The following is a 12,827-nucleotide window of genomic DNA, read 5'->3' as shown; positions in this document are numbered from 1 at the left end:
GGGTTATGTTGTACTTGGCCTTTTTCATTGGGTTCACTTCTAAAATACATTAGCCACGTGTAACACCTTTTCAGTTGGTGGTTGATTATCTGACTTTGCAAACGGCACCTCATGGTGGGCATTCCTTCCTCCATTCTCAGATGTGTTCACGGTGCCCCTAGGAAGAAACCAAAATTTCATATTAAAATGGGGGGGGGGGGACTAAAAGAGAGTAATGGTTTTGCCATGTGGTTTTACAAAAAGGCCTTATCCAGTTTTTCCCTGAAGAAACACCAATTCTTATAAAGTACTAACTTGTTTTTAGACATGCCTCCCACCATAGGTTGCAGGGTCATTTGAATCTCGGAAGCAGATTTCCTAAGTCTTTCTATCTTTTGTTCATAGTCTTTAAGTACTCTCTTCATTTCTTGTTGACTCTTCTGTGAAGTCAGTTCTTCACATAGCTCCCTCAAGACTTCCATGTGGTGATTAAGCTGGAACAGATTGCCTTCCTCAGAAAAGCAAGCCTAATTGAAGAAATAAAGCCAGAAATGTGTTTCAGATGAGTTTACATAAATGCAGGCAAGTCCACGGATTACAAACTAGTTCTGTTCCTAACTGTGTCTTTAAGTTGAACTTGTACATAACTCAGAACAGTTAGGTACAGTTTGTATCTAATGTAAGTTAGTCAAGTGTTTGCTTAGTGTATAGCATGTGATGCACCTTTTCATGCATAATTAACATTGAAGAAACACTTCCATAAACACTAAAACATCTTTAACATAATGATATAGTAATAATAATAATGTTTTGATGCATGTCATAAAGTAGTACATCTTTTTTATTAAGAACCATTGTATGCACCTCAAATTTTTAATGAATAGGCTTCACAGGAGTTGGTTGGTAACTATGGATTATAAGTAAGTTGGATGTTCGTAACCTAGGGGCTAGAGACCCAGGTTTGATTCTCAGCTGATACACCTCAAGCGCAGCTACCACCTTTTGATTGGTAGGAGCTTGCATGTTGGTATGATCCTGAACAGGTTTCAGTGGAGCTTCCAGACTAAGATAGACCATGAAAAAAGGGGCTGGTGATTTTCCTCTAAAAAAGTACCCAATGACAGCACTATGGATCACAATGATTTAATCCCCTTGTATATGGAGTTGCCATGAGTTGAGGACTGACTCAACGGGTACTAACAAGACAGAAGTAGATTTGGAAGCTGTTCTAAGAGCAACAAACAGGACTTGGCAACTGATCCCATTAAGGCAGAGTAGGAAGAAAGGGGGAGGAAGAGGACTATGGAGTCAGCGATACCTTTCATAGCCAGGATACAGAATGTAAGAGAAAGGAAGGCTTGAGAGAAAACATCATTGTTTCAGTTCTGGATGAATTTGAGGCTTGTAAGGAACACCAGCGATACCTACTACTCAGAACACAGAGCTCATGGAAAGATAAAGGTTCAAGCACAATCACTGTTAGTTGTTGTTAGCTGCTGTTGAGTAATTCCAACTCACAGCAACCCCATGGGTCAGAGAAGAACTGCTCCATAGGATTTCCAAGGCTGTGACGTTTTGGTAGCAGAATACCAGGTCTTTCTTCTGAGGCACTTCTGAAAGGGTTACAACCATTAGCCTTTCAGTTAGTAGTTGAGTGCTGAAGTGTTTTTGTTCCTTATCACTGCAGAGGGGGCAGTTAAATGCTGGAGTATGTAAACTTACCAAGGGGAAGCATAAAATTAACCAAAAGTGGAATAAAAAAAAGCCAAAATATTAAGATGAAATAATAAAACAGGGCAACTTGTGAGAGATTCTAAAGAAAAATTATGAGGATAAGCATGAAAAACTGTCATTAGGAGAGCCAAGACAGAGGAAGTTAATTAAAATTTAAAATAATGAAAAGAGTGGGTAGGACTGTCAAATACATAAAAGCAATCAAACAGGATGAGGACCAGAAAGAGATCATCAAATTTGCCCCAAATGGTTTGATCCTTATATCCTGATTTGCTATCTTTTACAAAGGCTTCTTTTGTGGACACCTAAGCCTGACAAAAGCCAAGTACAGGAACTTCAGTAATGGTAAATTATGAAATATTTACTCAATGCTGAATTCTTCTCATTTCTCAAAAGCAAGCACAGGCTTTAGCTAAGATTTGAAGTGCATAAGTGATAAGCCCCAAAGGATGAGAAGGTTGAAGTAATTTTCAAATCGTATTTAATCCTAGGCTAAGGACATACATGGCGATTTGAGATAAACTCCAAAATGACAAAGTTTCAATAGGAACAGATTCTTTTACCTCATGTTCCTTGATGACACCCTTGGTCCTTCCTCTACGAATTAGTTTCCTTTCTTTATGTATTTGTTTTTCAAGTTTTGAAATATTTTCATTAAGTTTTCCTTTTTCAATGTCTATTTTTAGTTGTTGAATATATAAAGACAGTTCATGATGAAGAAACTACAAAAACCAAAGGAACATATTAACCACAAGACAGAGTATACTGAAAACTTTTCATTAGAAACATAATAAAATATTTATAGTAACACAGGAAATAAATCGAGCTTAAATGATATTCTGATTCACTCTCATGTCTTTGGGGAGGATGTTCTAAAACATCCTGGATCCATAAACAGACTCTTTTTTTTTTCTAACAACGAATGTGTTTTATCTGTGAAAGGCACTGTTAAGAGAATGAAACAACAAGCCATAGAATGGGAAAAAATATTTGTAAAACACGTTATCTGCCAAAGGACTTACATACAAAATTTGCAAAGAACTCTTAAAACTCAACAATAAAAAAGCAAACACCACCATTAAAAAACGGGCAAAGGATCTGAACAGACACCTCATCAAATAAAACATGCAGATGGAAAATAAACATAAGATACTCAACAACATTTGTACTTAGGGAATTGTCAATACCAAATGCTGGCGATGATGAGGGCAACAGTAACTATAATCCATTGCTGTTGGAAATGCAAAATGGTAAGCCACTTTGAAATACAATCTGACCATTTCTTATAAAACGAAACATAGCTGGACCATACAATCCAGCAATTTGTTCCTAGGTACTTACCTATTGGCTTTGAAAACTTAAGTTCATCCAAAAACCTGCACATACATATTGACATCAGCTTTATTCACAATCACCAAAAACTGCAGGCAACTGTGATGTCTTTCAACAGGTGAATGAGTAAACAAACAGTAGTAATCCAAACAATGCAATATTGTTCAATCATAAAAAGAAATGAGCTACCAAGCCAAGGAAATAAAAAAGCAAACCAAGCCCACTACCATCAAATCAAATCAATTCTGACTCACAGCAACCCCTTCTGGGTTTCTGAGGCAGTACATCTTTACAGAAGTAGGTTGTCCCATTTCCTTCCATGAAGCAGCTGGTCCATTTGAACCACCAACCTTCTGGTTAGCAGTCAAATGCCTTAGGCACTGTGCCACCAGAGATCCTTAAGCCAAGGAAAGACATAGATACATCATAAATGTATATTACTCAGTTAAAGAAGCCAGTCTGAAAAGGCTACATACTGTATGATTCCAACTTTGTCATTCTGGGAAAGGAAAAACTCAGACATAGTAAACACATCGATGTCACTGGCTGCAAGGAGGTAGGGGGAGAAGGGTTTGAATAAGTAAACTACAGGGGATTTTTTTTTGTTTGGTTATTCTGTATAATATTGTAATGGTGACTATAAAACATTAAGTATTTGTCAAAATCTAGAGAACTCTATAGCACAAACAGTAAATATTAATGTATGTAAATTTAAAAATAAATAACTAAGGAGCTCAGAAGATCCCATGATGGAATGTAGAATGTGACAAAAGAATCTAACTGTGTCACAAATGTATGAAACATCACTGAAAGGGGTGTAAGAATAAAATGATTATCTAAGTAACTCAGGAAATGAGTGGCATCTGTAAGACTAAAGCAAAGGAGCTGTACACATCAGTACTGTGTTCTAGCTGATAAAGTGGTCTCCTACAGGAATACTAGTTAACAATTCTGAAACCACTAGACATGTACACCAGAACTGAACAATTAAGTAAATGAGTGGCAGATGTTGGGAGCCACATATCTCATACTGGAGTGGAAGATTACAGGTAAGCAAGGGGAAGAGGCTATATGATTGAATAAATAAATAAATCCACATGGTAATGCATTAGAGTTGCAAACATTAATATGACCCCGTGGTTCACTTAATATACAGATGGCTATATATAAAAATGTTTGTAGAACTGTGTATATACACAGTATACATACATCCAGCATCTTGTTTTATCAGGTGAGAAGGCCTAAAAGCACTGACATCCTAGCAATGAGTACACATACTGTGTGGATCCTGGTTTCTGATACCATTCTCCAACCAAGGAACCAGGGTGCCTTGGAAAAATGGCTGATTCCAGGACTGAGGCAGGAAATATACAAAGTGAACCTTAGACATCTGGTAGTGTCAGAAAGTGAAAAAGTGTTCAACAACTATAATGACAAAAGCTACAATAAAGAAGGTACATCCAAAGGACACAGGAGTCAATGGAAGAGCTCCCAGTGGCATAAGCTGGAAAAAGTTCAATAATAAAATAGTGTTGGATTACAAAGTTTAAATAAATATCATGAGTCCATAGTGACTTAAATAAATGATCGAATAAAAGAATGGGAGAAAATAGACAAATCTGTACATAAGAATTCAAATAATATATGTTGACACTTCACTTTTAACGAGATGGAACATAACTCCCTTCTCTTTAGGTGTGGCCAGCATAGTGCTTTTTGTCCAAAGAGTACAGAATGGAAAGGGAGAAAGAAAAAAAGGAATTTTACAACAGAAAAACCTGACAAGCACTACCTAATGCAGGTAATGAAGGCTAACATCAGTAGTGAAAAGTCATATGGATAGAGTACATCTTTGATATAAGGAGCCCTGATGCCACAGTGGTTAAAGCACTCGGCTGCCAACTGAAAGGTCAGTGGTTTGAACTTATCAGCTGCTCTGTGGGAGAAATATGTGGCAGTCTATTTCTATAAAAATTTACAAGCTTGGAAACCCTACAGGGCAGCTCCAACTCTGTCCCATAGGGTCACTATGAGCTAGAATCAACTCAGTGGTAGTGGGTTTGGGTTATCTTTGGTATGATACAATGATATTGTCACTTTACCTTTGTGATCTTCCTCCCAAATAGTCATAACTCCAGTCTTAACCATTAGAAAAACATCAGACAAATCCCAATAAAGAGACATTCTACAAAATACTTGACCAGTAATGCATAAAACTGTCAAGGTCATCAAAAACCTGGGAAGTCTGAGAAACTATCACAACCAAGAAAAGCCTAAAGAGATATGACAACTAAATGTAACATGGTACCATGGATAAGATCCTGAAACAGAAAATGGTCATTGGGGAAAACAGTGGATATCTGAGTACAGTACAAATTTTCATTAATAATAATCTATCAATGTTGGGGCACTGATTGTACAAATGTACTACATTAACCTATTACTAATAGGGGGGAAGTGAGTATAAGGAATACTAGAACTTTTTGTATTATCCTACTACGTGGGTAGTGCTATGTTCATTTTATCAATGAGGCTCCTAGAAGTAAGTAACTTGCCTGGTGTCATAGCTGCTGAACCTTTGTTTGTCTAGCAGGTATATCCATTTCACTACGAAATTCTTTATGTGTATGAATATGTTGTCTCAGTCATATCTAAGCAGGAAAACAGAAAACCCTCTAAGTACCTAAAGCAGAGGGAATCAAATGCTGGGAATTGATTATACAACTGAAGAAAAAGCAGAGATGCCAAATAGAGGCAACAAGGCAATCCAGAGACCAGCAATAGCAGGAAGCTGCTATCAGCCCTGGGCTAGAAGGACTCAGTGGGGCTCAGGAATAAGGGTCACCTATGACAAGGGGAGGGAGCTCTGGTGGCATAGTGCCTAAAGCACTTGACTGCTAACCAGAAGGCTGGCAGTTCAAACTCACCAGCCACTCCTTGGAAGGAAGATGGGGCAATCTACTCCCGTAGTGATACTGCCTTGGAAACCCAAGGAGAGGTCTCTACGAGTCGGGTCCGACTCGACGGCACACAACAACACAAACACAACATCACAAGGGGAACCAAGACAAGTCTATCTTACAGGAACTGCAACCAGAGGGAGACATTGCCCCAGAGAAAGACCGAGAGAAATGAGAGAAATCCTTTAGCCTCTTCCTTTCTCACCATCTCTAATTTCCTAAGAATGTTGTCACTAGCTGAACTTCAGCAGTAGCCAGATGATGTAGGAACCTGGGAATCTAAGTCTGCAAAGGCTCAGCCCCACTGGAATACAGAGTAGGTGGGAAGGGGCAGGGACAGCCCCAGGGATGACTCTGACGACAGACAGGCTCAGGATCAGACCTTGTAGGCCTCAGTCCCAAAGACATATGCATGTTCTTACCTCCCACTTTGCACAGACACCCTTACTCTTTTCTTCCAAAGACAGCTTTACATCCTCAGTTACATTATTTTTCAGTTCTTCGACAGCTTTCAAATATTTGGCAAGGCTGTTAGAATTAAAAATTATCAGTGCTTCCTAAAAAAAAAAAAAAAAAAAAGAAATTTCATTCTACTGTCAAATTCTCAGAGCAAATGATGGTACTTCAACAAATCAAACCAGGAAGGGCTTCTCTGGAGGCTATTAGAGGACTTAGAGGAGATGTCTCTTTGAAAATTGACTTGGACATCCCTTTGGCATTGCTTGTGTTTTTTTAAGAGAAATACAAAATATTGATTATTCAAATATAGTTACACATGAGGCCCAGATAAAGATCTCTTCACGATATTCAAAATGATTTTTGTTACTCTTTTGCTAAGTAATTAAAAACTATTTGCTGAGAAATGACCCACCAGCAACATTTCCTCTAAAGTTTTAAGTCATGATCAGACAACCATATTCCACAAGTAATAGAATACAGAGCATACCAGCATGTACTAGAGATCAGTGGTACCATGTTATGTGCAGTGATGGGCATAAACATCATAATGCTGCAAAGCGACATTACCTTATCATCAACTTCAAAGGTGTGCCCAGTGCCAACCACATTGGGAGTCCTGCCCCAGGGAAAGAGCGGCAATGGAAAGGGATGAGACTACCTTGCCAGCAATGTGTCTGCATCTTACCTGCCAGGACTCTATAAAAGCAGAAACCTGCCTATATAGTGAGTAAGAGATCGAAAAATAGGTTGATGTATGTGAAAGAGGCAGAAAAATTCTAGGGAATTAAAAGATAAATGTAATTCTGAAGGCAATGTCTCAGGGTGGGAATCTGTTTATTCACACACTACGTGTTTATTATGGGCCTACTGCAGAAAAAAGGAGACTACTGAGCCCCCAGGACCTTCTCCAAGGCCTCTTTGCAGGTTGCTGGGTTATGACCTAGGCAGCCATCCTAACTCTATACACTGGCAGGAAGCTCCCACTATCCATGTGACCCTAGAGTTCTGTGGGCTTCAGGGAAATACCTACCAGGACAAGAATCTTGATTTTTCTGTGACCATGTTTCCATTTCACTAAATGCCAGGGACAAAAAAAGGGGATGCTCTGGCTTCAGATTCCAAAACAAGACGGTCAGGGAGAGGAAGGATTTCGTAACTCCAACTGTTCCATGTGATAGAGAAGGGGCTGACAAGTGTCTATTAAATAGTTTTCCCCCTTCTCTGCTTCCTGGGCAGACCACATCTGCCCTCCTAAATTTCAGCCTATTATTTCAAAGAACCACTGACTCTATAGTCCATCCAGCACTCTCAGCAACTTGGGAATAAAAGTGGGAAAGGAAGACATGGGAATTGGTCAAAGGTGGTGGCCAGCAAAGTGCCAGGAATATAAGATCAAGTAGGTGAGGACTTATGAAGTTGTGGGAAAAGAAATAATGAAATGGCTAAAAACAGGGTTCAGTATAGTTAACAATCCAGAGAAGCAACATAGGGCTGAGGCCCAGATGGAGGATGTGGTAAGAGAGGAGAGAGGCTCCCTGTGAGCAAAGAAGCCAGGGTATTACCATACTTCACCTTTACCTCCTCCGAAATGCCTAGCTCATTTTAAATGTTTGAAAAGTATCTCAAACAGTGAGTAAATGGTAAGAAAAAAAAGAACATCTTTTACTCTATCCTGTATCCAAGAGCTGTTACTGTTAACTGCTGTTAACTTCAAACTCATGGTGAATCCATGCACAAAAAGACTGCACTACTGTGATCCACAGCATTCTCACTAGCTGATTTCTAAAAGCAGACTACCAGACCTTTCTTCCTAGTCTATCTTAGTTTGCAGCTTCCCTGAAACATGGTCAATATCACAGCAATACACAAGCCTCCACCAACAGATGGGTGGTGTTTGCAACAAGGGTAGAGAGATCTGCTTGTATCTTTGCTTCATATCTCCTCAAGTACCTCCCACAGTATTAATTCAGGAAGTCTGGGTTTACTTCTACTTTTTTGTGTGTGCGTGTGTCATTTGGGTGAAATTTCATAGAGAAAATTGGTTTTCCATTTAACAATCCATGCACACTGTTTTGTGACACTGATCACAATTCCCACAATATAATCACACTGTTCCCACTTCCTCCCTCTGTTTACCATTTCCCTTTGTCCCCCTTTCCTATCCCTTCCAGCCTTCTGAGCTTCATTCCTGGGCAAATGGTACTCTTCTGATCATATATGGTTAATTGTTCTAACGAGCACATAACTTGCTGGTGTTATTATTCACCTTATAGACCTGTTTAGTGTTGGGCTGTGAGTTGAGTCATGGGGGTGAGTTCAATTCCAGGCTTGAAGGATGGTGTCTAGGGGCCATGGCCCTGGAGTTTCCACCACTCTTTATCAGACAGTAAGCCTAGTCTGTTTCATGATTTTGAATTTTGTTCCACATTTTTCTGCAACTCTATATGGGACCTCCTGCTGTGATCTCTTTCAGAATGGTCAGCAGTGGTAGCTGGGCACCATTATTCTTCTGGTCTTAGGATTTTGGACGCTGAGGTTCATGTGGTCCATTAACCCTTTGGATTAATTGTTTCCTTGAATCTTTTAATTTCTTCACTTTTCCTTGATCCAGATAGGGAGAGACCAACAGCTGCACATTATATGGTCATTTATAGGCTTTTAAGACCCATTTGCTACTCATCAAAGCAGGCTGCAGAACACTGTCTTTGTGGACTATGTTAGATCAACTGACCTTGGTGTCCCCTAATACTATGGTCCTGAAACCCTAGGCCTAGTGACTCATTCCCTCAAGGTATTAGTCATGGATAAGAAGATCATAACTTTACCCCTGTATACTATCTTCTTAGATATATTTGCAGCATGTTGTTGTTGTTGTTGTTATGTGCCGTCAAGTCGGCCCCGACTCATAGCGACCCCTCCTTGGGTTTCCAAGGCAGTATCACTACGGAAGTAGGATTGCCCAACCTTCCTTCCAAGATTTGCAGCATATATAAATACATATGTAGAAATATCCTCTGTTAAACCTACACATATTTGTTTCTGTAGAGGTTTGGTTGTATCTTAAACTGTTGTAACAACTGCCTATTAAACCATGAATAATCCACATGCATTTCATTCCACATTTTTCTCCCCCTCTATCCAGGACCTCCTATTGTGATCCCTTTCAGAATAGTCAGCAGTGGTAGCCAGGCACCATCTAGTTCTGGTCTCAGAGTTGTGAAGGCTGGGTTTCAGGTGGTCCATTAGTCCTCTGGACTAACTGTTTTCCTTGCATCTATATGCTGAGTGAATAATCCAGGAGGATGGACTATATGCAGAAGAAGTTGGCATCGAGATTGGAGTAAGACTCAGTAACAACCTGCAATATGCAGATGATACAACCTTGCATGCTGAAAGTGAAGAAGACTTGAAGCACTTACTGATGAAGATTAAAGACTATAGTCTTCAGTATGGATTATACCTCAACATAAAGAAAACAAAAATCCTCACAACTGGACCATTAAGCAACATCACAATAAATGGAGAAAAGATTGAAGTTGTCACAGATTTCATTTTAGTTGGATCCACAATCAACATCCATGGAAGCAGCAGTAAAGAAATCAGACATCATACTGCACTGGGCAAATCTGCTGCAAAAGAGCTCTTTAAAGAAAGAGCAAAGATGTCACTTTGAAGACCAATGTGTGCCTGACTCAAGTCATGGTAGTTTTAATTGCCTCGTATGCATGTGACAGCTGGACAATGAATAAGGAAGACTGAAGAAGAGTTCATACCTTTGAATTGTGGTGTTAGCCAAGAATACTGAAAACACCATGGTCTGCCAAAAGAATGGACAGATCTGCCCTGAAAGAAGTGCAGCCCGGATGCTCCTCACCTACTTTGGTCATGTTGTTAGAAGGGACCATTCTCTGGAGAAGAATACAATGCTAAGTAGAGGGGCAGCAAAAAGGGAAAGAGCTCGATGAACTGGACTGACATAGCGGCTACAACGACGGCCTCAACAGCAAGGACTGCCAGGATGGAGCAGGACCGGGCAGTGCTTTGTTCCATTGCACATGGGGTCACTGAGTCAGAGCTGACTTGATGGCACCTAACAACAACCTTTCAGTTAGCAACAAAGTGCTTTAACCCTTTGCCTCTACCTGCAACTGTCTCCATACAAAAACATAACTGGCCTTAGCTACAGACAAGAACGTGTCTGTTATAGATTGAATTGTGCCCCCAAAAACTGTGTGTTGTAAATCCTAACCTCTGTAGTTGTGGTTATAATCCTCTTGGGAATGGAACTATGCAACCAGAGCTCCTGATAACTAAGATAGCATCCATAAATAACTTTTACCAAAGAATTTTTATGATATTATTATTTCCTATTCACAGAGTTTTAACTATTCAAAGTGGCTTCACATATTTTAGTTTCATTTCAAGCCTCACAACAAACCTGGCAGCTAGATATGGCTAGAATTATCATGTTCATTTTACAAATAAAAAAGCCACAGAAACTAAATTCTTCCTCATCATCATAGACAGCTGTGGCTTTTACCCTGTAGCACTGAGTACATTCAAGGGGTCTACAATGCTCTGGTAGCGTAGTACCTAAGGCACTTGACTGCTAACCAGAAAACTGGCGGTTCAAGCCCACCAGCCACTCCTTGGAAGGAAGATGGGCCAATCTACTTCCGTAGTGATACTGCCTCGGAAATCCAAGAGGGGGTCGTTATGAGTCGGGTCCGACTCGACAGCACATAACAACAACAACAATGAAATTTGAATGAAAAACAAATTCTTCACTTGAATGTCTATTTTTAACAGTCTCAGAAAACAATGTATAATACTGAGCCATTAAAAAAGTGATAGTAATGCTGTTATATAATTGCTGTGATAGAAATATCTTCATTCCAAATGCAACAGGTAGCTGATGATAAATACTGTACATATGATGGAAAAAAAATGATTCCCACCTTATATTTTGAAATTAGTCCACTACGGTTCTCTCTTTGCTCAAGTAACTGCTCAGCCCTAGTAATGTACGATTCCAGTTCCTTCTGTGACTCCTCCACCTTCAGCCTAACGTCCAATTCTGGTGAAACATCAGTTGAGTCCTTGAGCACTGCCACTAGTTTTATCATACTAATCTGTAAAGACAAAGAATCCTCAACTTAACACTTGATGCAACTTCTCAGGAAACTGGTAAGTCAAGGAATATTTTCTTTCAGTAACAACTCATATTTTCTCACTAGACATAAGAATGTTCCATTTATGATATTTATATTTTCCAATATGCTCTAAATTATAAGAAAAACTTATAATGGAAAAGCAGTATTTTACAAAGCATTTTCAAGCAACATATTCTTCTCTCTCCCCTTCACTGCCCTCGCACTGACCATTCAGTTTTAAAGGCTACATTCACCATATGTGGAATATTAAAAAGAGACCTGGATTTTCTCTTTAGCTTCTTGAATCTTTGCCTTAAGACCAGTTGTGAGAACATGTTGGAGGGATTCCTGGCTTGAAATATTTCGTACATCCATTTGTAAAGTATCATCAGTTCTAGCCAAAAGTTCTTCATACATAGATCCTTTGGCAATAAGATGCTAATAAAACAAATTGAAGAGAGATCACCATAAAAATTCTGATTATATGTTGAACAGTACTCTGAATAAACTTATCAGGATAAAAATTAATTATAAATCCAAAGTTAGGAAGTTTTAAATTTCCTTTAGAAATTTTATACTAATATAATCAGATTCTGAGCAACATGCTAATTTATAGTGTCCTTTATACAGTAAGCATTTGTATAAATAATGGTAAGTAACACAATGCCAAAACAAAGAAAACAGGTTGAGAGAGTAGTAATGAATCTTTAAATGAAGTTGCTCTAAGTCAAATCAGTGGGGAAGAAAATTCAATAAATATTATTAGAGAAAATGGCTATAGGAAAATAATGTTTTTAGAACCATACTTTATATAGCATCAAAAAAAAATCTAGATGAATCAGAACTATAGATAGATAGATAATAGGAACCTATTAAAAAAAAAAAAAAAAAGAAATTATCCATGAAAATGGTTCTGCTCTCTGGATCTCAGTATGGGTGGTCTTTACTGGCATCAGAGTAGAGAAAGAAATGACTACATAAACGTAAAAGACTTTTATGAAATATAAAATGAACAACTTAGAAGTCAAACCACCTGGCAAAAATGATTGTCGCAGAAATAAAAATGGATTAAGATCAAAAAGCTCACATAATTCCTTTTTAAAAATGTATGAACAGATAATCCATAGAAAGAAATGATCAATAAATATACAGGAGGACTTGTGATTAAAGAGAAAATCAAAATAATAATGTGATATCAGTTTTTCAGCAA

General features: G+C 38.7%; 1 protein-coding gene across 1 annotated transcript in view; it reads right to left on the bottom strand.

The window, feature by feature from the left end:
• SYNE2 (spectrin repeat containing nuclear envelope protein 2) overlaps nt 1-12,827 on the bottom strand; it is a 285,164-nt gene that overhangs the window by 229,557 nt on the left and 42,780 nt on the right. The window contains exons 16-21 of the mRNA XM_042781144.1: nt 11,897-12,055; nt 11,423-11,596; nt 6,428-6,562; nt 2,277-2,435; nt 295-506; nt 67-157 (exon numbers count right to left, since the gene is read on the bottom strand). Of these exons, the coding sequence (XP_042637078.1) occupies nt 67-157; nt 295-506; nt 2,277-2,435; nt 6,428-6,562; nt 11,423-11,596; nt 11,897-12,055 (930 nt within the window). The remainder of the gene's footprint in view (nt 1-66; nt 158-294; nt 507-2,276; nt 2,436-6,427; nt 6,563-11,422; nt 11,597-11,896; nt 12,056-12,827) is intronic.

This window comes from Orycteropus afer, unplaced genomic scaffold (genome assembly GCF_000298275.1).
Source record: "Orycteropus afer afer isolate SDZICR_OR568_19922 unplaced genomic scaffold, OryAfe1.0 scaffold00088, whole genome shotgun sequence".
In the NCBI taxonomy this organism is placed as follows: Eukaryota; Metazoa; Chordata; class Mammalia; order Tubulidentata; family Orycteropodidae; genus Orycteropus; species Orycteropus afer.
The sequence above is the reverse complement of the archived record's forward strand: the minus strand, read 5'-3'. Positions and strand labels throughout refer to the sequence as shown.